Here is a 25,869-nt window from a genome sequence, read left to right on the forward strand (position 1 = left end):
AGAAGGCAGGAGCATTCCACGGCAATGGTTTCTCTGGCCATTACCAAAAACATGCAGAAAAATTATTTTGCCTTGTCCCCTCCCTGAAAATAAGCATAATTACATTTTTCAAAATCAAGGAAAAAATTACCTTAAAGCAGACAGGTAATGAAATAAGATCAGACCCAAATACTTAGTCACAGGCATTCAGTAATAACGGGTGCTCTTCCCAGAGCTCTTAATCCAGAAGCTGATCCATGTCTCTGTTGTACTTGTAAAATGAAATAGCTATCTTCATTTTGTATGCATATTTATGTTCCAACCATATATATGTATCAATCCTTTAATTCTGGAGATAAGCTTAAAAAGGCAAACTTTCAGGCTTTTAAGAGCATATGGCTATAATTTTTCCTACATTTTTTTGATAATTCACAATTTTCAGACTAGCTTCTTAAAACCAGTGTGAGGGCCTTGTAAAATCTCAAATGTAATTCAGGAAACAGCTGCTTCTGCAGCTCAGGCCCAGGCTGCTCCTCACAGCTGAGCAGTTCTTAATATTTATTTGCAGAATCTGTGAAAATATATGGGTACTCCATAGCAAAAGAGATTGAGAACAAATTATTCTGCTATTTTGGAGAATGCATTATTACCACATCCAAATTCTCACTCTAACATTGACACCCTTCATCACTCCATGGCCAAATGTTTTATATTTAGCATTATACCTTTGGCAAAATGGACTTTGTATGCTGCTTAAAAGGACAGCTGAGAAATGCTCAGGTCTAGGGAGTTTTGAAGGGCAGAAGGCAACTAATTTGGAGGGAGGAGAAACCCATTTTTATAGGAGGTGTTTAAAATAATTTATTTTATCAATTAATGAAATAATGTATTGCAATACAAGGAAGACTGTAGGGGTTTATGTGCTGGATTCCTTTTGGTGGTATTCATTAAAAAAACACTTGCTTATAGGGACTCTGAGTGCTGGCTGGTTTACATGGTAAGAAAGGTCCATGAAAACAAAAAGAATTTGGTAGGACTTTGTGGGTCTACCTGTAGCAGCTGTGAAGACTGGCTCCAGGTGGTGAGATCCCCTCTTCCTCTTCATCCTAGCAGATCTCTTCTCTCCTCCCCCATGCCTACCAGAAGCCAAATCTTTCCAAATTCAGTCAAATACTCTTCTGGAGCTTCCACTCCAGGGGTTAAAGAGTGCGAGAGAGATATGGATGGGGCTGAGGAAACCATCTGATAATGTGGCCAGGGCTGCTGAGGCTGACACCACCTGACTCTGGCTCTGAGTAGAAGTGTTAATGCAAGCACAGTCAACAGCAGTCAGATCTCTTCCCCAGTTCAAACAATTGCTCTCTTCCTCTATAAAAAACCAAAGCTGTTTGCCACACTGGTTCCAGCCACAGGCCACCACTGAGCCATGCCAACACAGCTACACTCTATATATCATGGAAAGTGCTTACGGTAATTCAGTCAAGACTAACAAAACAAAACACAGAACTTTTTTCCTGTAAAATTTTGCAAACTTTTCTCATTGATTTATAACATACATGCTCAATTTAGCTTCATTCACTACCTGAAAAATCAGCACAGACATGACATTAACTATTGTTATCAGTAATAATGCTCTCTTTGACAGTTAAAGTATAAAATTATTTAAGTGAAAGCTATAATTTGTCAGATTATTATGATGACAGACTGAAACATTGTTTGTATAGTGAGTTTTAAATGTATACGTTTTATATGGTATGTGTACAAAAAATAGTTTCTATATTATTCTGTATGCTATGTTTCCTATGCTGAATTTCATTAAAGACTTTGCTACTACTTCCTGTATACTGATTGTTTCTATTTTCCTCAAGGTTGCTACTAAGAACAAAACTGCGAATACCCTGAAGTTGATTGAAGTTGACTGAAGTTCTTCTCATCAGGAAGACTAAGGGAGGTCAAGGTTTCAAGACAACTGTTTTGTGTAAGTGCATGTAACTGGCTACTTTGATCTGGATGAAATTTCCTTCTATTCTACACTATCTTGCTCCTTATCTATCAGACCATGGTTACAGCTATGAAAATTCTGAGTTATTTCACCAACTTGAATTATTTGCTTCAGAATCAATTTGACAGCAATGTTAATAAGAAACAGTAGCAAATTTTCTAATCCCAATCAACAACAGCAGATGACCATTCATAAGAATTAATAAAGGTGCACTAACATAATAATAGTAACTGAAAAAGGTTAGAACTATTGTACTTTAGACCAACAAAATACATGAAGGTAAGAAAAGTAATATTATTGATTTGATTCAGTTTGAAGTGATGGTCCCCAATGCTTTCATATTTAAGTTATACAATACCTTTGGATAGGTTGGAAATCATTTCAATTAATCTTAGCTTTTCTTTCTGACAAAGGAGTAACTCCAATATCATGAATCCTAAAAAGCACTAAACCCAAAAAGCACCACAGACCCACAACAAAAAGAAACCTCCATTGGTATAAAACACATCAGCCATTTTAAATTTGTTTAACAACTTGAATGGGTTAATTTTATACACACAGGGTTTTTTGCAGATCAGATGTTCTTCAACCTGCAGCAGCCAGCAGAAACTGACATAAGCTCTGGATCATGTGCTCTAGTTAATTCAACAGAAATGCGGTCATGCGCCCACACTTGATCCAGATCAAATATGCACTCGTTGTGATCCAGGAGTATGCAAATCTGGTATTAATGGACGTGAAACCATGGCCTTATATGACAGCCCAGCTTTAGATACTTTTCAGATTTAATTAACAGGTTTTTCAATGGCATATTTTTTTCTTTAACATATAACAAACACTTCTAGTAGCTGTGGTGTTCTTTTCCATGTAAATCACTAACTTTAGATTTAAGTAAATGAAACATAAAATCAGAAAAAGACAACTCCCATCACAACAAACCTGTCACCTCTGAAGGGCTGTAGATTTGTGGTTGCAATCAATTCTAATAGGTAAAATAAACATGAAATGGAACAGAAACTAAACCACATCTATATATTGAAAGAGTCAAAAAATTAGAAATCTTACCTTTTTCACTAACACTTTCACTTTCAATTTCTACATCATCACAACTCGTGTACTCTGGAGTGGATGCTAATTCTTCTTCTGAGCTACTTAATGAAACCTGGCGCATTTTACCTCCTTTTTTCGTTTTATGGGGCTTTGGTGGTGGAGGTCTGACAGATTCAGACTGGTCTGAGCTGAGTGAATCATTACGTAACATGGTCTCCATCTTTTCACGTTTTGTTTTCCGTACAGCAGAATTGGGATCCAAATGGTGTTGTTTCCTTAATGAATCAGAGCGCCTCATATCTGGTCTTTCCAGAGGAATTGGACTCCTCCTAGGTGTAGGAGGGCTATGATTTGTGGTCCTCTGACGATTGGGACTTGGTCCCTGAGCCTCTCTAGTTCTTTCCATAGAGTATGAACGTTGATTTTCCATGGCAGCCCTGCGCTCAGACACTGATCTTTGTCTTGACGGTCGTTCCATCCTCAACATAGACATCCGAGAATCTTCCAACTCGGTATTTGCCAATGAGACATCACTGTGTCTCCGTTCATGACGTGCTCGGGACACTTCAGCATGGATACGCATTTGTTCCTCATAGGGTTGTGGCTTGACTGGATAACGAGCCAAATTAGGATCACTTCGATACCGTGCCTGGTATTCCTCTTCCCTCCTCTGCCTTTCATATTCTTCCCTGTTTTGTGCATCTTCCTCTTCTACCGGATACTCCTTGGAACGCCTGCGACTCCTTCTGTTGGAATCTCTATAATCACCCAGTTCAGGCTCTTCATATAACTGAGGCCCACGCTGCGACCGCCTATCTGAATAATCTGATGGTGACCTGGGCATCGCACTGTCTGATGTAGCATACTGTGAATATTCGTCTCTCTCGTCCCTTTGGTCGTATCTTCTGTTCTGTTCTCTTGATATTGATGGGCTTCTTTTCCTAAATAATCATGACAAGAATGAAGAAAGAGAATTCTGTCAATATTTCTTGCAGCACAAATATACAGTTAATGCTAATTAAATGACAGAATGATCAGCTGGTGGAGAAAAAAAATCTGTTTATTGCATTTATTTGTGAATGTGCTCACACATTTTCTGTACTGAATTAAAGAAAGCATGTCATATTGCAAATCTGCTTATGGTGCACATTTTATATCAGGAACAGCTTTAAAAGAAAAATGCTAATACAACATTATAAAATATAGAATACAAATACTTACACTACTTTGTAGTCATAACAGCTTTGCAAGTACCAAAATTTTATAATCCTCTGTAATCATTTTACAGTGATATAACTTGACCATATACTTCTATTTCATAGGGTTTTATAATCACCATAGAAATTAATACTAGCTGGATCATTCAGTTAGTTTCATCTTTTAGCCTCCATTACTGCTTAAAAACACACATTTCTGTTCCCACAAAACTATAATGCGTGCCAAGCGCAGAAAACAGTACAGACAAAAATCCAATAGCAGCACTTGTCTAAATCAGATGATCTCAGAAGACCTGAACTCAGAAAACAAAACATTTGTATTACATAAGAAGGGAAAGAGCTTCAAAGGCCTGCCTGGCTGGCTTGACAAAAAAATTTTTCACATTCCTATAGGGATGGCCATGGTATTAGTCCAAGCATTTGAGCAAGACACATCAGCTAGATAACAGAATGGAGTTCCTGTACTGCATTAAGCATTGACTCTTTGTCACAGATGATATCTAGCCATAGGCAACAACTGAGGCTTCAGAGGAAGGTGAAAAAAAAATTATCAACAGATAATATCAAGAGATATCCCTGACAGTGATAAATGATTGACTGAAGCAGGTGATCTTATTACATGCAATATTTTTAACAGAGGATGTGTCTGGAATGTATTACGAATGTTACATGTTCTGTTTGTTTTGATTCAACTGTTTCCTACTAATTAGAAGGGATCAGTTAAATAGGAAGTAGTGATTCATAGGGAAAAACAAGCTGGAGCTTCAGATCCTGCCTTCATCGGTCCTAACAGGGTAACAAGCATTTAAAATGCTACTTTCAGACACGTACTTAGTTTTTCACCCCAGGTGGATCTGAAGGAGTTACCTGCAGAAAACTGGAGCAAAGATCCCAGATGTGGATGAAAAACTGATTTAGGCCTTATCTGGGATAAGATAGATCATCTCAAGCTTTAAGTAATGAAAATGTGAATCTATTTTTGTGTTATCAGCCTTTTCCTCTCCTATTTAGTTCTATCTTTATAATTAAGATCCCTTTGAAAATGTTTTCTACCCTCACAAATGGCCACTGATCCTGAAGGGCAGCCTTGCAGGCAGAAACCAGGAGATCCTGCCTAGTGTTGCGAAGGACAAGAAAAAGAAGAGTAAAGACAAAGCTGTTGTTGCCACAGTTGTCCTAGAAGTTATAAGGAAAGGCTACAACTTAGTAAAGGGGAGAACAAAAAACAGGCTCTCCTTGGTGCTCAGCAAAGTAGAAAGGGCTTTGCCTAGCTAGCAGGAGAGAAAATGCTCTACTCACAGCCAGAAAGGAAACGTGGTCACTGCTCAGCAAGGGAAAATCACAACTGTCTGAGCAGAGCGCGTGCAGGGGGGTGACCAGCAAATTGGCATCCTGTCTTGGGTACCATACAGGGTCATTAATCTGTGCTTGAAATATTTGGACCCAGTCTTGCCTTGTAAATACTAAAGTACTTTAGCCTTACAATGGCATCTGCAAATCAGGAAACTAATTCAATCTTGCAAAAATGCAACTCTTCCTGTGAAGCATGACAAGTATTATAAGCATCATTTGGTGCCTGTTTGCTTATGGTGAAGCTAAGATATCCTATCTGTCTTATTAAAGTGTCATGTTCGTACCAGCACAAATCATAACCTCTGTAAGTTTAACAAAAACCCTGTGGATTCTGCTACTGGGGACTCAAGTTGAATCATTCTAACATGACATGAGCAGAGTTTCATAAGTCTAAAACAGAATGGCCAGTGGGAACAGACAATTAGGACAACAGAACTAGCAGAACCCAAACAGTTTGCAAAGACACAGAAGTTTTTATTAAGACAACAGAGACTAGATGTTGAAACTTAAAGGTAGACAAATACTTTTCATTTAAATACTTCAGCTGATGAAAAATATGCCACATCCCAAAATAACTTGTTACAGGAGCAAATTAACTACATTGCTGAAAAATTCTGCCATGCTTACAACAAAAATGTGCCTCCTTTCTCCTCCCCAATTCTATCCCTCATATAGGCAAAATCTTTTATCTCGGTGCAAATCCAGTTGGAATAGATGGCACTCAGTGGATATGGCATTCATCCATGTGGATCTCATTGCAAGGCTGAGACAAATATGTGTGCACATGGAATGTACACATATTCTACTGTTAATACTCACACTGTATATACTCAGTCTATAATACATATGGATCAAATTCTATTCACAGCCACAGATTTTTGCACAGATTTGACTCTTCAAGACATCAAAACATTTTAGTGAATGTGATATACAGGATCAACTCCATCATGAACTGTGTAACACACAAAACCATACAGAATCTAGTTTGACAAATCTCACACATGCCTTGGAGCAGACTGAGTACACAGTCTTCAGGATTAAACAACTGTATACATGGATCTATAGCAATATAAACAACAGAACAGCAGTAATTGTTTTAGCTACTAATTGCTTTAGCTAATATAGGAGATCATATACACACAAACACACATATACATGTATATGCATGCATATATCTATGACTCCATGTCACAGTGTCTTCATATGGATGCAAAGAATAGTGGACAATCTCTTCTGGAAACATTGCTGCTACAAAATCATAGGGGAAGAGGCTGAGAGGATAAAAAAGATGCAATTTCTGTATGAGTAAAATCACTTATTGTAGACTTTTTGCTGAGGCAAATGTATTTCTATCAGGAAAACACATCACTGAGGAACTGGCACAAGACTTACTAAAAATTCCACCCTTTTTTCTAGCATGAACTATGTTAATGAGAAAAGGATGTGCCAATTTAGCATTATATTTTTATACCTCTTACAGAAACATTTTCTAACCTCTTCTGTTACATGTATCACAAGCAGTCATTGCCTTTCCTCCATTTTGTTGCTAAGACATGAACATGGGAACACTATTTATGCCTGACAGTAATGTAAAAATCAGCTGGGTCCTCAATCTTTTTCAGCCTTTCATAAAGGAAAAAGCTTTACACAGGTGCCCTGCATGTGTCAGCTTCTAGGTTACATGCAAGAATAAGGACTTCCTGAAAATGCAACCCTTTTCTTCGGAGAAAGCAACCTGATGGATAAAAGTAGCTAATTTAATTTCTGGCCTATTTTGATTAGCACCTTCAAACTCCCTTTCTAATTAATTTCATCCCTGCTGAAGGGATCTAACTTCACTACCAGGATCAAATGTCAGAAGTTGTAATCCTATCCATCAGAAATAAATTAACTGTACCTGTGCACCTGATCAGCCAGAAACCTTGCTGCAGGAGAGGGCTTATCCTGCCCAGCAGACACCATACATCTCAGTATTCAAGCCTGTATTTTTCTTTACTTAACACAATTAGCCCCCCTTTACCATTAGTCACTTTTCTTTTTTTCATTTTAAAAATACCTGCTACAAACACAGTATACTATACATTGTAAACCAGTTTTATTAAATCATGGTAGGAGGAACATTAGTCCTGAAAATTTATGACCACTCACTACTATTAAAAACTGCTGTTATTTTTAGATCACAAGCTAATTCTCACTCACCTTCATGAGCCTTTCTTTGTCTAATCCATTTCTCACCATTAACTACCTTAAAGATTCCTTAATAAAAGCTTTTCCTCATGTACCTGTAGCTAGATACACCATCGAAAATGGCTAAAAAAGGCCTTTCCAGGACTTTCCTGGAACATTAAAAGTTAAGACAACTTTAAATGTGTGTCAACAGCTGTGATATGCACCCTCCAGCTGTCAGCTCAACTAAGCACTACATATCTCTTGTCAGAAGGATTACCACCTTTTCTGAAAAGGTTACCACAGCACTGTAAAATCCTCCAGGCAATTGTGATTGTTGCTTCTTTGAAACAATAATAAAATAAAGTCTCTGTTATGGCTAGAAAGCTCTAGAACCTGCACAAATCTCTGCATCAGGCACATTCTATAAATATTATTTTTTCAGATATACAAACTGAAATTTATTTTCTACCAATTATCACTTTTTTTTTAATTGTAATTTATCAATACACAACATTTGGTCTTTTAACACACATCTCTTAACCTTATATTGATGGAAAACTTATTTGCAGAGCGCTACAGATATCACTAGTACTATGAAAAAGCAAATAGCATGACGGCAACCTTACCTCCTGCTCATAAAGTTAAATTATTCAACTCCCACACACTACAATAGGAAGTAAGTATTTAAAATACAGCATAGAAGAATATAAGACAGCTATTCTGCTTTGATGACTCTGATTTCAGTAATGGAACTAGATAGCTTGAAAGTCTTTGATATTCATTTGTATTCTTCCTTGAAAAGCAAACACTCTTCTGCTTTGATTTAGGTTTTTAAAAAATTTATCCAAGTGTACTAAGGAAAAGGAAATTTTTAATGGTAAGTTTTCATCACATTTCAGAAGTCACAGATATTCAAAACCACTATCATATGTAAAGTATTTATATCACTGTCAAAACTATACCTCACATCTCCTCAGCTACTTATCTTGTTCTCAGACCAACAGAAGACACATCTGAACTACAGCAAACTTTAAAGAAAACATAATTCTGAAGATATGTTCAAACATATGGGTACCTGAATTAATCAACATTTACTTGGAAATTTTTATAAATAAGTTTTAGGTCAATTAAAAACTAGAAAGGGCTCAGTGAGCCTGAGCCATCATCAGGTATTTGAAAACTGAATATTCATCATCTACTTGTAAGACCTATTTATAGTTCAGTAGACAATAATATTTTGTTCTGTTTCCTATAAATCAGCAAGGAACAAAATTGCCTAGAAAATTAAAACTGAAAATATTTCTCCTGCACATAATGTAATTTTGTTTAACTGTTTTCAAAATGCAACCCTTTCAGTACATGAAAGTATATTTCAGAGTAAGTAAAAGTTCACATTTCCCACTGGAACTCTGTCACAAAAGCCATGCAAGAGACAGAGCTTCTTGTAAGAGACCTCATCAAATACACTGAGCACAGTTTGGTCTCTCCTTTACTCTATGGCCCTTCTCACAAAAACAGTTTTTATTGGTTCCTGAGTGATCATATAAGAATAATTCTACTGTTCTAAACCTTTATACTTGTATGTGTTGTATTCAACAGATAGTCAGGCACTTGGTTTAAAGCAACAGTGACAGGGAGAAGATAAAACACCATCATGACATCTTGCAGAAAAGTTCCTAGGGTACACAAAGGTGAGCTGAACACACTCTGGACCTTGCAACCAAAACTCCCATGACTGCAATGAACCCACAAAACTTGCCATGTAAAATTAAGATCTGGCTGCCTTTCTCAGGGAGGGTCCTACTATCTCAGTGTTAGGTACTCTTACGAAAGCATTTCCACAGACTTCCTTTGCCATACTGAAGAATCTGCAAAATATTTACCTATTTTTGGAAGTGTTTTTAAGAGACTAGCTGGTATTGATTTAACTCCTTTTCTCATTCTCTGCTTATAACCTTTGCTTTTGCTGAGTCACACTGTGCATGATAAATCATTTTGCACACTCTCCAAAGCAGCTATGGCTCCAGCTTATTGAAAAAAATGGCTTTTTCTGACTTCTAAGCAGTTCCAGTTTCTACGAGAATCACTTTTTGCAGTTATTCTATGCTGTCTAGTTTTATACTATTCTTCTGATCTGTCTGTTCTCTTCTCCTTGGTTTCTCATCCCACCAAAAAAAAAAGAAAGAACGTAAGCAACCAATGCACGATTTGAAAGGTAATTCATTTAAACAACCTGCTCTGGTTTTAAAAAAAGGTATTTATTGCATTTCTTGACCAATATAGTTTTAAACAGGCTGCCCAGAAGTACATCTAACACTCAGGTATCTAAGCAATTTTCGCTAAGTAAAGTTCATCCGAGACATTCATTCTTTTCTCATTTCAGCCATGCCTTACAACTGTTACTTTAGAGCAACCATATTTTGAACCATTAAAATACCTTCCAGCTAAATATCTCCAAACAATAATGAATTAAGTTTACAATGATGATTATAAAATTATTGAAGCATAAGAGCGATACTGCAGATGTTGATCTCTATTAGATTTTATCTGAAAATATAAATTCACATACTGTGGGGACTGGTAGCAATGGAATGAAAGGAAATATGTGGTAAAAAAACACTCCCATAATTAAATTTACCACTGATACCAGTTTGGCTTTGAACTTGTCACAATTGCATGGACATATAAACCAATACAATTACTTCAGAATCATATTTTTTGTATAAAAGTAGTTCAACAAAAACTCAGCCTTGCAGCTTTCAAGGGTTAATTTCAATTTGTGTGGGGAAAAGAGTTATAACATGGAACAAACAAGGGACTGATGAACAAAACTAGTGATTTAAATATCCCTTGCTATCTACAAAAATTTGGGTAATCATTTCACAGTTATTACATTAAGAAAATCACAGATAGGAAAATGGGACTACCAGTAGAAACGGCTTTGACCTCCTTTATTTTGACTGAGTTTCCAGTAGCCCTTATATCATATAATTTGATTTTAGAGAACTGCAAAGAGAGAAGTAAAATAACTATATTTTAATTTTACTGTTCATTCAGCTACATTGAAGAATGCTTACCTTTTACAAATAAACATCCTGAGATTTTTCTTTATTTCTACTTTTGAACATTTTCAAAATAATATTTTGCTAATTATTTCCACTTAATATATAAACAAGAAACATCTCACCTGCTTTTCCAGTAAAATCTCTTGTTGAAAAAGCTAATCATAAAAACAATATAAATGGATGAAATTTCTTTTGAGAATTGGCCACAATGTGCATTCTAGTTATCTGTCTCAGTACTGACACCATAGAAATCATTTGCAGAAAGGTGCAATCAATTAACAGCTGGCATACAGCAGGATTCAAATGAGTTTAAAACCCAGGGTGTTAAAAGAATAGTAGGTCACAGAAACATTAAAACATAAGAATGAGTTAACACAATACTTAATTATTACTAAAAAGGACTTAATATAAAATACAAGAAAATTCTAAATTTCTGCATATACTATATTTATGAAAAGTAATCCAACTTCTCAAGAAATATTTTTGTCACAGAAAATATTATACAGTTTAAAATACTAATTTAAAGTACAATAAAGATACTATTCTCATACATCTGCAGCACAATACGAAGCTTTTCAGTATTTCTATTGAGGTTTTTTGGCTAAAAATAAAAAATGACTTCCTAACCGTCCTTCAAAAGAACAAAAAAATGCTGAGCATTACAAATTGTTTTCACACAATATATTCAGCGTCTTTCTTCCCTGCTTTACCTTTTGATCAGCCACTGTACATCTGGGAAGTAGGAAGCCTCGGGTTCATGAGAATACATCAATTTCTGTTCTGGCTAGGTCTTTCATTTAATCCTCCAGTTTCAGTGAAATCATACGAACAGTCTCTTATTTTTGAGACAGTTTTTTAGATACATTTTATGATCCCTTCCCCCAAAATGCAATTACAAAATATAAGGCATCAAGGAAAAAAAAAAAAGGTCTTGTATATGAAACAACAGCAAATTCAAGTCAGAGAGCTGACCCAATGGGAAGCTATTGAGAGCATGAGCGGAGTGTTATAGTTTAATGCTGTTTCCATGTGCTGTATATAGCTGGAGGTCAAGTAAGAATTTACCCTATAAGGAGGATTATGGTACTTAGCTGATTAGTGCCTTGCTACAGTACTATTGCCTACAAATGTACATGCTGGCCAAGGCATTTAATTTAAACTATTTTTAAAATTGTGCAGTTCCAGTATTTCATGTTTTGTGTTACTAGATCCAGCACCTTCTTTGTGTTCTAGGTCTCAAATGAAATTATGTAATATCTATTATTTTTAGTTTGCAACAAGTAAAAATTTGACATCATTTTCAACCGTTAGGCTAAAATAGCTGTAGCATCCACTTCAGACTGATGTGCTGAACATACTGTAGAACTGAAAATACTTTTTTTTACATACTGTTTAAAAAAAAAAAAAAAAAAACCACAACAGTGAAAATCGATGGACTAATTATTTCTAGCAACAGCCATCAAAACTCACTTTCAAAACATGGTGAGAATGTCAAAATAATAGAAAGCAAATGTGCAGACAGTCCCATTTGCATTCATTATAACCACATTTTTCCACAATTTCACAGGCAAGGTATCTTCTATCTATGCAGACTAGCTTACAAATAAATTATGTTTAATATAAAGCACCATAATGCAGGCAAACTTGACTGTAATAAATTTAAGCCCTGATAAAGTGGCATGACATGGGAAAAATAGACTTAGCAGCAACCTAGATTTTCCCCACCTCAATAATAGTGAGTTCATACTCCTAGAAAAAGCATTCTGACACCAAAGATTTTTCCCTCAGCCATCACAGAGTAGATAGCATGATACACTTTGTCTATACATCATTGCATCTAATTTTGTGTCTAACATTTTTAAAATACTGCAGTTTCTTACCACAGGGATTGTTCAGCAGGTGCTTTACCCAGCAGTTGAAAGCATCCTCATTTTTCAAAGGAAGCCTTTAAGTCTGATGAAGAGGAGAATTTTCTTTCAAAGAAACACTCCATTCTTACTAGGGTATTATCACCATTAAATAAAAATATAGCTACTTCAATTATGATCAAATGGCAAGAAAATATCAGCAGCATGGACAGTCCTATGAGAATTGTTTTGCCTAGTATCTCTGCAGGCTGTTTTTGATTGTTGAGCTCCTAAAACAGTAACTTTACTAATGAATGTGAGTCAGTCTTTTTTTTCTCTTTTTATTGTATCCACAATTACAATTATTATATGTGATACCATATAATGAACTTCAGTTTTAAAATATCTCTGCGGTTCATATTTCAGTCTGGAAGAGATGAAATAGGTCATACTGAGCTATTTTGATGCCTCTGCAAAAGAGCAAGCAGAAAATAACCTCTGTGAAAATGCCCAGTTTCTTCAGTAATGTGAGGTGAAGGCCCATTATTAAATCCAGTGAATTAAATCAGCGGTCGTTCATCAATGAATGGTGGGCTGTGTGCAGCAGCTTCTCCAAGACAAAGCTTGCAGGCTAAAAGTGTTCATGATTGGGAACATCAACTGGACCACTATGAAATGAGACAGGTGCATTCAATTACTACGGTACATAAAACTTTAAATTTCCAATTCAACTGTCATTCTCAACATGCTAGTGAGACAGGATTAAATGTGTGTATTTTTTAAGCAGCATCTAACTCTCTCCAACATAGATGCAGACCACTTTTACAGAAAAATAATTTGTATTTATGTAAAAAGCTACAGCACCTATATTATATATAATATATATGGACATGACTTTGCAATGTATTTCAAGCTAAAAGAACTTGCTCCACAGAGGTTTAAGTACCGGGCTCAAAATCCACAGTCCTTATGTGAGCCTAAATGTGTAGGATCAAACAGTTATGGCTGCCTAAACAGACCTCCAGTTTGGATACCAGGGCTCAGACGGTAGGTAGGGATGTCCACTATGTCTGTGCTGCCTGAGTTTTCAGAGACGGTATATTAAAAACTTCCCACCATACTACCATGTAGTAAGAACATCATGTACGTAATGACAACCTAGTTTCTTGAAGTATCAGCAGATAGTAGGGCCATTCTCAATTACCCAGTTCAGATCTCAGAATTAGGTATATCTACCAGAGCTACTTTGCTTTTCTGCAGTGTGGAGATCAGCTCGGGATGTTCCCCCCTCTTAGTTTCTGATCGTCTTTTATAGATGTCTACACTAGAGCAAGTTTTCCATAAAAGAGGTTCAACATGAAGTTTGTCAAAGAAGAAAATTTATTCATTTGTAAAAATCCATATGGGAGATCACTAGCTACTCTAGAAAGTGTGTGGAAGTGACCATTTGGAAGTGAAAAGGATAACCCTGACTGCCTAGCAGCTTTTATAGAGAAAGGTAGCATCCAGTCAAGATGACAACAGTCATCTGAACATCTGGCTATCTGAACATACAGAGGAGAATACCAACCTCTTCTAGCAGGAAGCAAACCAGTGCTGAACAGTCCTTGCAGAACTACTAGAAACACAACAGCCATGGAGAAAATTCACTGAAATATATAGCTATGTTTCTTCCAAGAAAGTTGTGGGAGAATCAAAGGCACTTTAAAATGAAACACCTTAAAATGAAACACCTAAAACAAACCGTCTTGTAAACATAAACAAGCCCTTAGATGTATTCTGCATTCTACTGCAATGAAGGTAGACTTAACAACTCTAGTCTTACTTGAAAAAGAGAATAAGATGCCGGCTTTTTATATTCCATGGGAGAAATGACTGCTCATTCTGTAACTCCATGTGTATATAAACATTTCAACTAATTCCTGCTTTACAGTTCCTGTCACCAACATAACCTGCTTTACTCCAGAAGCTTTTTTTCAGTAGGAATTTCCAAAGGTACAAATGATGAAATTCTAACTAAAGTTTAGGGATACATATTGGAAGATTTTAGGCCTATTTTTTGACCATTGGTCACTTCTTCCATCAACAACAGCATATCTATAAAAGGTATGAGAACCGATAAAAAGATGACCAGCCAAAACCTACTAGATTCAATCGGCAAATAGTTAAGAAACACTGAGAGGAAATTGTTCAAGCTATACAGGTTCTCAGCACCTTCAGAAACACAAGTCTATTATAAAAATCACAGAGTACTCTCAATAACTCAGTCAAGTAGAATGTGAGTGATGATCTAAGGACACACATTAAAAGGAACAGGAAAAAAGTAATTAAGGAAAGTGATGATTTAAAACATTTTGTGAAGACACTCATGAAAGCTTTTAGAGATTAGGGATGAGTTCATCACTCTCAGTACTGTTATTGTCAGATTGTTGGGAATGGTGGTATTTTTTAAGTTAACCTTTACTTTCATTGTTGAGCTAAGCAACAACAAAGGTTAAATGTATGCTCACTGAAGCACTTTTCAAGCATGAGAGCAACTGGATATCAGGCTGGGAAGCCAGACTAACTTTGCAGGAGACTATAAAAGACATTCAAGATGCTTGAGTTGACAGAGCAGAAAGCAAAGATCAAGTTTCTGTAATTTTACAGGAGAAAAATAGTAAAAATGTACAGTTGGACAGCTTTGACTTTTACAATTGGCAAAGAATATTTAATGGTATATAGCAATTTTGAAATGCATATCCAGGTGAACTAACACAAAACAGTTACAAAATTAATAGATTCATATATATAATAATGAGAGAAGGATAACCATGATCACATAGTATGATGTCCTTCCTCTAGAGGATGTTTTTTCCAGAAATTAGTTATCAGATATAACTTTGCTGAGAAGGAAACTTTGCTGAGCTTAAACTATCAAAAACTATTGGACTTTGCTGAGAAGGAAAAAAAAAAAAATCCTTATATTTTGCCTTACTGTGGCACCACGTTCATTTATCATTAGGGTGATATTTCACAAAGCAACAGATTAGATTATTTAGGTTTATATGAATGATATGCTATTAATAGCACAACATAAAGAATTTTTACCTTTCTACTATCTGGCCAGTGCCTTACAGCCGTTAAGTCCTGTAGCAAGGTGAGAAGAACCAATGGTATTCAGTTGGAAATTTGAGTTTAATTTATAAATCCATAGAAATATGGGGTGGGGAGAGGGGGAGGCAGAGTGGGAAAGGAAGTGGATAATTATAGCCATGTTATAAATTTCTTGCCACAGATATAAACACTAAAAATACAGATAAAATCTTGAGAGAATTACCATCATCAATACATCATAGGAAAAAAAAAAAAAAAAAAAAGGTTTCTAAAAGCTAGTTTTGTAAAAAGTGGACAGAAAGATATTATTGTGCTAGAGGTTATAGACATTTCTTCAGCCCATTTTTGCTTTTTTTAGACTAGTTTAGAAATGCATTCAATAATGCATTAGAGACTATATCTGAATGGAGAATTCAGGTGCAGTTACCGATCAATAGGTGTAAAGGCTAAAAACTGATATTAATGATACAGAAGCATTTTCTAGATAGCATTTGCCCAATATTTGTTAATATGAAGAAAAAATCCAGTTTAGCAAAAATATAAGAAAAGGTATTAAACCAGTTTAACTGAAAGAAACTTTACCTATGGCTTCAAAATGTTATTTCATGTTAAAAATATTAAAGCATAAATTTATTTTTGAAAACAGAGGAACTTTATGACTTATTTTCTCTTTCTCAGTCATTTAAACTAACAGGGAAGCATTTTATCTATGCTTTATGCTACATTATGGCTTTACCTTGCTGATTGTTCATTCTGCACTAGGACTGATCTCGTGCCTTGTGACAACTGTTCCACCAGACAGTTTAACCACATACAACAAAGAGACTTCACCAGCATTAATTGCATCAGGATAGCTCCTCTAAAAGTGCAGCATCCCTAGAGATTTTCAGAGAAAGTGCTGGCCTAGGTTCACCTACTCTGCTTTGTCAGGCACTGTAACTGCCCCATTCTATGCATACTTTTGCCATAGCTCTTCCTTAAAGCACTGGCTTAAGGGAATGTCGAGTGAAACTTTTTTGCACTACTGGAAGAAATATGAGAAAAAGAAGTAAAACGTCTGAAGTCATTAGGAATAACACACATTTCTGCAAGACAGCAAACTAAACATGGAAAACACGTTCACAGCCAAGAGATCCAACATTTTGCGAGACATTCTGAAAACTCTTTGACAAGAATCATCAGAGACACAGGCTCACAGGCAAAGGCTGGTCCAACAAAATACTTAAGGACTTTGCAAGTCTAAAAAAAAATTATGTAATTAATTTTAATTCAACTTAATATGAAAATCTGTTTTCTCTCTTTCTAAACAAGTTGCCTTAAGAGAACACTTACTGAATCCAAAGCCATTTTCAGGTCAGGTCAGCATAACACTGGTAGGACCATGTTGTGTCACCATCCACAAACAATAAATTTTTAGTTCAAAAACTCTGGATTTAAAAGAGTCTTTCACTTATACAGTAACCTGGACTTGACATTTCCGTTCCAGATTATCAGGCATAATGGATCTATTCATCACATAAAGTGATTAAAGATTGTAATAGAAACAGTGAGATGATTGGCACTTTATGCAAATTATGTATAATCATAGGGACTCACACAGAAGCCTATAAATACTGCAAGAATCTGGCCTGGGAACTTGTTCAGGACTACTCTGCTATTATCTTAAAAATACAGAAAAGCTACAAGCAAACACAGAGATAGGCATCTCAATGAAGTAGACTAAAATGCTTTCATTAATTGATTTATTTGGAAGTTGTATGTCTTGCAATCAGTATTGAGCACCAGTTGATATGTTGGGCAAAGATCATCATTAAAGAATGAAGAATATGATAAATTCTCAGTCTAAGGAAGTTATACTCAAAAAGATAATCAAATTATGTTTAATAACAACTTGACAAAAAGATAAAGCTGTAAATCAACATTACAGCTTTCTAATTACTGCCTACAGAAATCAAACCAAAAAAAACATCAGTGCTAGGAAAGACAGACACAAAATAAAACCCAATCCAGGATATTTGTAATCTAAGTTTCTGTCATTACTTTACATTGTCTGTAATGGCAATGCTTGGGAGAAACAAGAAGAGAATGCTGCACATTGCTCCTGTACACTGTACAGGAGCTGGGACTTGCTGTGCGTAAGTACAGGCTAAGTACCCATGCAGGAACAAACCATGATACTCTGGTTTATTTAGTTGCCTAGACACATGTCCAGAAATACTCTGCTTTCAAGATCTTTATTATCATTCTTACTCACAAGTTTTCAAATATCATTTTGTCAGTTTATTCATAAACTTTGTCTTCTGGCTTCCTACGATTAGGAATTATTTGCGGATTATTCTCCCTTCTTAGAATGGATATTGCCACAAAGAGTCTTCTAGTCTGGAATAGGACAACATTTCTTGCCTATAGCATCTGATACCCCCTTGTCTGTGAACTCAAAGGAAAGGAAAGGGTTAGCTGAGAAACACTTGTCTTAATTGGCCTTAGACTAACAACATGACAATAAACATTTATTTGTCACCTTTTAAAACAAAAAACATGCACTTTAGCACTCCAAAAACCTGTGGATGGCCAAGATTAAGAATTCAAGATCATAAGGGCCCTGTGAAGTATATTCACAAGATCTTTAATTTTCACTAAATCTCCTTGATAGAGCTTAACAAGTAGGAGTATAGGTCTCCATGTTTCATTGTAAGATTAGGGCCAGGACATCAGTGCTAGGTGTCCCTATAAAAATGCTTATATGAATAGCCTTTGGAAGTGAAGAGTCACAGCGATTTTGATGGGGACATGGGAAAAGTAGTTTTTTCACCTGATTCAAAGACCAAGCTCAAGCAACAGCATAAGAAGAGAGGGGGTTTTAATATATATTACTTCCAGAGATCAAGAGAAAATCAGTGCTCTGGACTTCTTTCTTAAGCCCGCCGACAAAGGGAGCTTCAGCACAGACATGATTTCCTTTCCTGACTCCCTCTGTTGTCAAGCTAACTGCTGTCTAACAACAATTATACTAGCGCTTCATGTAGTACAGCAAAACATAAATACTCCAAATATTCTCGTACATGAGTTCATTTGTTCTGGTGCCCAAAAACCAAACATAGGTTTTTTCCATTAACACAACGTGTACACCATTTTTATTGCAAAACCTGTTTTCTGCTTATGCTTTTTAAACTTTCCAGTTCTTTACATGTTCCATAGTTGACTGGCATACTGAGGTCAATAATACAAGATGTCAAGAGAGCAAATAAAAAGCAATATACCTTATATAGATATGCATTTCATTTTTCGTTACTCTTCCTGAATCCACACATATTTCTGCTCTTTGCCAGCAGAAGTATCTTGTAACCATGGCAAAACCACAACCTTATCAACACCAGGGATCCAGGACCTATATATGTCTATACCACCTTTCAACAAGAAGCATATAGCTTTCAGGCACAGTGCTATGATTGTGTCCAACTGCAAATCGGATCTCTTCCATTAGAGAATTTGTTTGCATGAGGGCTTCTAATAAAATATATCTTTAAAACATTCATCTTCAGAGCCTTTTGCTGAGAAATCATAACTACCTTTTCAGGTCATCTTTTATGACAGCCCTTTCTGAGGACAGGCAACCAAAAAGCAGACTTTGTGTTGAACTGTATTGCTTCGTATAAACCAGAGTTATGGACGCTCTTCTCAAGTAATGATTCAAGATCAGCATGGGAGATACAATTGAAACACACTGATATCAAAAGTGGATACAAAGCAAATAGCAGGATTTTAAAAGGCGATTTAAATTAGAAGACTCCCAGAATTCTTGCTTTGAGGTAACCCGCACATTTTTCTTACAGTAAGTAGTACACTAAGGAATAGTGGTACAATTACTCTACAATTATTAACAATTACAGTTGAAATTATTTAACATGCTACCTTCAAAACTCTTAGGCAATACTGTGTTGCAGATTTCAGAGTGGAAGATACCTAGCCTTGAACTCAAGATCAGGGTGAAATCACAAGTATGAGAACACTTCAGCAGTAGTTTGGTATTCAAAGCCTCCAGTGTTGCAGTTATATGAGGAAGTTTCAGTGCTGATTGTCCATGTTCTCCTGTATGGAAGCCACAACACATGAAACACCAATGCACACTTATCTTGATTAGAAATAACATTAAATCTTCTGAAGTTGTTACTTTAGTAACAAATGGATAAAAAATAAATAGGTCCACAGCAAAGATAAAACCTATATTTCAATTCAGATGGATAACGCAAAAGAGGAGGGAGATACAGGAGTCAAACTTCCCAAAATTTTCAGACATGTAGTTATGTAATGGACGGGCTACTGCACCTACAGAATGTGACCACCTTCAGATCATTCCTCTATGCCTTCAACATAAGAAGGAATGGAGAGACAGAAAAAGGAGGGAAGCATACATCTGCAGAAATTCAAAGAAAAGGCTGGGGGGAAAGAAACAGAAAAGAGACACAAGAGAGCATGTGCAGCATAACCTGCACCTACTGTAAATGAAGTTCCCTTCATTACATTAGGAGACTTGTTAGTGTTTCTGATATCACCAAATTTACTCCAGCTAGGAGTCCGAGATTCTCAAAAGTGCCTAACATCCTAGTCCATATTTCACCTTTTTTCCCAAAACCATTACTTTAAGACAGATAATCTTCACCAGAAAAACTATTTTCCTCTTATTACTTATGTCTCAGTAGAAATGCTGCTGTTGGGGATTTAAAACCTATTTATAAATTTTCCATAACACTCAGACAAATAGCAGTCTGAACTTCAGTAATCTATGTGAAAACTAGTTTAAAATAAACGTTTCTTAAAATAATAAGCCCTGGCTAGAGTATGATTAATTTTTTTCAGATCAAATTGTAATATAGCAAAACACTAGCAAGTCTTAACATTTTTTTGGAATATTCAGTATAGAAAATTTAACAAAAAAGTGAATGGTTGAAACAAATATTGTTCTTATATTCTGACTGCTGTTTTAATGGAATGCTTAGCTTGGTTTTTTTAAAGACTTTACTATGATAAAGAGTAAAAACTATTCTAGTATCACTACCAGTTTTCTGTAGTGTTACTCTCTGAACATGTAATGCCTCATCTTTGAAGAATTTGTCACCCATTTCTTGAGAGGCAAGATTCCCGTCACACATTTTGTAGTGGTGGTTAATAGCACAGAAGTTATCCAGTCAGGTTAACTATCAAGAGCCAGTACGTTTCAAAGCCTATTGAAAATTAAAATCATGAAATCACATCCACTTAGTCATATCCAGAGAATTCAACAGATTTTAACAAGATTAAAAACTGGGATTTTTCAAAAGAACTGACAACAGGAAATAATTATTCCATGTATCACTGGATCTTTTTGGTTGCAGTTGTGTTTACTAAAAGTTTATATTTGCTTCTTGCTGTTCTTATAATTTAAAAAAAGACAAAAAATAAAATTTAATAATTTTTTAAAAAAATCTTATAGTTAAAAAAAGGACAAAAAATTAAAATTATTTGGTCAAATGTAAAACTATGCATTTATAACAAAGCTTAATCTGACATTTACTATCTGTGACCATCTCCTACCAAGATCACTATTAACAAGAATGCGAAATCCTCCAAAGAAATACAGACCCCTAAATCTGATCTGAAGGGGAAAAAAAAAAAAAAAAAAAGCCATAAAAAAAGAGCTATTCATTGCTAAATCTCACACTAAGCTATATTTTCTGATGAAAACCAGAATGTCAGAAAAAAAGTCTATATATGGATAACTTCAGCTTCTATTTTATGCAGCTAAAACTAAGTATTGGTGGGGAGCCTGATTTTTAGAAGGAAAACGATGTCCAAACAGACACAACTTCAATTGTAATTCCAGGCAAGAGCAACAGATAGCACCACTTTTTAAAATACGTCCAGAGACCTGTCTGTGAGATGAAAGCTGCCTGAGACAATGGGCAACGATGCCACAAGTTTAATAAAGTTTCAAATCTTTTAACCAGTAGAGTGTTGACAATGCCATGAGACAGTTTCACTTAAGCCAATTTTCAGTGCTTAAACAGCTAATATCAAAACCTTCTATGGAGTGCATGCTTATGAACATTTTAGAGTGCATGGCCCACTCTATATAGGTCAGGATTTATAACTTTATATAAATCAAAATATTGTTATTTTACTACATTCTGTCCATTAAAGCAGATATTTCTGTTACGTTTTCAATAATGAATATAAAAGTAAATATGGCAAGTAAATGTCTTTAGAATTCAAGTATCTTTTCTTAAACCCCAGACTACATTACTTCTGAAATAGAAAACAATTTACAGGTACTTGTAAAATACTTCAAAATAAATGTAGGTAAGCTGAAACATTTCATGTTCTTGTAGTTAAAAAGTGCCACTGCTTTTCCTGCCAGGATCTAATGGGGACATCGTGCACGGCACAACGTGACTGCTAGATCAAAAACCCAAGAGGGAGAGAAGAAAAGATGCTCCCTTATCTCATCTCTTTGGGAATACCGCACCTACATTTGTCACATTGCCAAAGACATTTATATGGAAATTTCTCAATTATCGAAATTGAGTATGCCCCTGAAGTATGACCCTCAGGCTTAGAAAGCCTTGGAAATTTTTATTTATGTTTTTTCCCTTGAAAATCAAACTTCAGTGATCCATTAATTTGAGGTCTCTACACATCATGGCTTTCTAAATCCATAGCGTCCCCTACTGCAAAGCCAATGAGGTTGGACAAACTTTTATTATCAGCTTAGAACAGAAAATATACCAAAAAGCAGATCAATTATATTTTTCGAGTATTCAGAAATAAAGTTATTTTTATAGTAAGTAAACTATGATAAGCATTTTATTAAAATTTCCAGACTTCTGGTATAGACAATTTAACTCATTTTACCTATCTTTCCACAAAAATAATTATATCATGAAATAATTATATATAGTAGCTGCTTAAGTGTCAAAGTGGTTTTATATTCTACTAATGCATATATTTTTTGAAAAGTTAAAGAGTTTTTTGCAGTGAAAGGGACATTTTTTAAAAAATAACCATAGTATTTGGTTGATATTCTATAAAGCTCCATACTTTTCATGCCATTATAAGAACTAGAGAGTACATGCTGGGGCTGCATTGTACTTTCCGGATGAAAGAACAGCAAAAGGAGACAACTGCACATTTACTTTGATATTCACTAGAAAAAAACCTTCAATCCCTCCAAAACAAAAAATATACATGTTCACTCTGAGGGACACAATAGAAATGAGAATACCAGAGCCTTTCAGCAAATAATGACTCATGCATTTAGTCTTTGTTCATTTTCTCTTATGGTTCATATGAAATGCTACAAAATACTGGGTCACTGAATATACAAAATGTAACTGCACACTTAGTATCACAAAGACATGCTCCTTTACAGACTCTCTTAATAATAGGACACAGCTTATCAATTCAAAATATGCAATGCAGTCTACTGAATAAACCATAAAAGCCATATGCCTCAGTCTATATTTGTGACTGTGCTTAAGAAATGTAATTAACTGGCCAAGAACCAACAGAAGAATCTAATCAATCAGAGCTGGAATTCTCAGAGAATTCAGTGCCCTGTACAGACAGTTTTTCAGCAGAATTCTCAGAAAAAAGACGGTGAAAATAAAAATCATCAGAGGAAAATATACAGTAATACATAAGCAGGCTGCTTTTATTTATTTTCCAAGGTGCAGACATCAAAAGAGAAGTAGTATCTACAGTAATTAAGGTACTGGATCAGTTAAGAGCATTATATTCCAAGGATATTTAGGATGACCACAGATTTAAAATCTCAAAAAGAGACTGAGATCTTTTGAAAACTATTATCTTTACACTTCTGTGAATCACCAGTTATTATGCAATAGCTCTGGATGTGTCAAAATGTACTTAGTTCTTCCACCCATGTCTGTAATAACGAATAATTAGATAATCTCCTTATTGTTTAGCCACTGCAGATCAGGGAGATACATAAAGATTTCACAGGAAAATGCAGACAGACTTTTTGGTAGTTTATTTTTAAGAGTAAAAGGTTAAAAAAAAAAAAAAAAAAAGAATTGTTTTTTCAGCAAGTTTTTACAGTAATCACTTTTGCATGTAATCTTTTTACTCTCTCATATATGGAGACTTAATTAGTTTACCTGTTTGTAGGAATAATCATGAGAAGGAAAAAAAAAAAAAAAAAAGAATAATTGCTTACCTTATAGTAATTGGAGTTCTTTGAGATATATTGCTTTGATGCACAGACACCTCAGGGACTCAACATGTAATCTTAAGGCCATCGATATTTGTTGGGGCTGTACCTGACTGCTCCCACCCTACTCCGTACTAGGCACGGAAAGGACTATGTGAGGACCTGCAGCTCCCTTACCACTGCAGAATCCAGATGGGAGATTCCTCAGTGGTGAGAACGGAGGAAGTACCATGCCTCCACATGCACAGGATGCCTTAAGGAACCACAGGTATCAACATCCGCTTTCTTTTTCAAATGACTGGCCATCAGCAACTCATTTTTGCTGACTCACAAACAGTAACCTGATATGCAGAATCTAGATGCTCCAAGTCTATCTAAAAATGACTCATATGATTCTGCCAAAATGAGCAGCATACCTATAAGCCTTTATAAAGAAATAGTATTCCATAAATATTCATATTAACACCCAGAGAACAGTTTTTTAAGAAAACCTACAATCCAGTTCTGAAGGTGAGGACTCAAGTTCCAGCATGTTCAGCTCCATTTAAAACAATTCATTGGAATATTAAAAACACCCCCCTGCCACCAAAATATCAAATCACCCAATATTTCACGGTGGTTTATTCTGGGCAGAAAGGAGGAAGAAAGGGGAAAAATGTTAATTCTGCTTCTGTAAGTTTGCTTAAAATTAATTACAGGGAGTCATAGAACTTCTTTTAACTCAGGGTTTAATAAATGTGATGAAAAGGTTAGTCATAAATAAAAGCTTTTTTCTTCTCAAATTCACTACAAAACTAGACTTTACCATGGAAGTAATGCTGTCAAATGGACACTAAATTTCAGTCTTGCTAAGACAGAAAAGAATTATTTTCTATACCATTTTGCTCATTGTGCCTCATATTGCATTAATCCAGTTATCCCTATCTGTTTAAAATAATTTAATTTATCATTTACTGCCAAATGACATCAGAAAATTTAAATGCTTAATTCAAAACATGTTAAGAATACATACACAGGGATTATATTTTTGGTTTACTTTAATATATAGACAAGGAACCTATATAATCTTATCTTAGTAAATCATGTTTACTTACCTAAAAGTGAATAAATACTATGCCTAACATTATCAAGACTACATAAAGATAAAATTCATATCAAGGTCAAATTTATTACTACATACATTTCTGCTCTGTTCAGTGGCAATAAAATTTGGTCTATAATGTAATCAGTGTCTGCATGTGTGTGTGCTTGAAATCTCCTATCTGAAACTCAGCATCTCTAGAAAAAATCAGAACTAGAAAACTAACACATGTACCAGAAACCATATCATTCTGTACCTTCAAATAAAAAATTAAATATAGCATATTTTGCTCTAGAATTAACAGATTTTACTCCATCTGACATGCTTCATTGTGATACTGCTTTTAAAGATGAAAAGAAAATGGGCTGAGGTTAACTATCTCTATAAAATAAGGGACAAGAACCTTTCAACATATACCTTGATGAGGACACACTGACTTACAAGTGCCTACAGAGCATTAGATTTTGTCTACAGACTTCCATTGGGATATTCAAGCACTCCAAGTTAGCTCTGAGAATCTTCTCTCCCCTGGCTCCCTCTACAGTCAATGGAGAGAGGCAGGCGACTCTAATGGGCCATTGGGAGCAGAAGCTAAGTTTAGGTTCTCTGAATCATGCCCTAGAGAAGCCATGTCTCTCCACCGACAGTGAAGGGAGCCAAGGGACATGAGCTTCAACCTTAAGTTAGTGTTTATGAATGTTGCATGGTATCACATTGTGTAAAATGTACATGAACTATTACGGTCCTCATGGCTAAGAACTGGCATCTACATCTCTTTTGGACAATGCCTTGTGAAAAATCAAA

General features: G+C 35.5%; 1 protein-coding gene across 50 annotated transcripts in view; it reads right to left on the reverse strand.

Annotated features, from left to right (window-relative positions):
* Nucleotides 1-25,869, reverse strand: part of RIMS2 (regulating synaptic membrane exocytosis 2) — a 489,731-nt gene that overhangs the window by 271,304 nt on the left and 192,558 nt on the right. For 49 of the 50 annotated variants that reach the window (XM_074898586.1, XM_074898600.1, XM_074898596.1 and 46 more), the window contains one exon: nucleotides 3,047-3,972. In XM_074898586.1, the coding sequence (XP_074754687.1) occupies nucleotides 3,047-3,972 (926 nt within the window). Of the gene's footprint in view, nucleotides 1-3,046; nucleotides 3,973-11,545; nucleotides 11,772-25,869 lie in introns of those variants that run through there. The other variant, XM_074898598.1, reaches the window with a different exon arrangement.

This window comes from Athene noctua, chromosome 2 (genome assembly GCF_965140245.1).
Source record: "Athene noctua chromosome 2, bAthNoc1.hap1.1, whole genome shotgun sequence".
Classification (NCBI taxonomy): domain Eukaryota; kingdom Metazoa; phylum Chordata; class Aves; order Strigiformes; family Strigidae; genus Athene; species Athene noctua.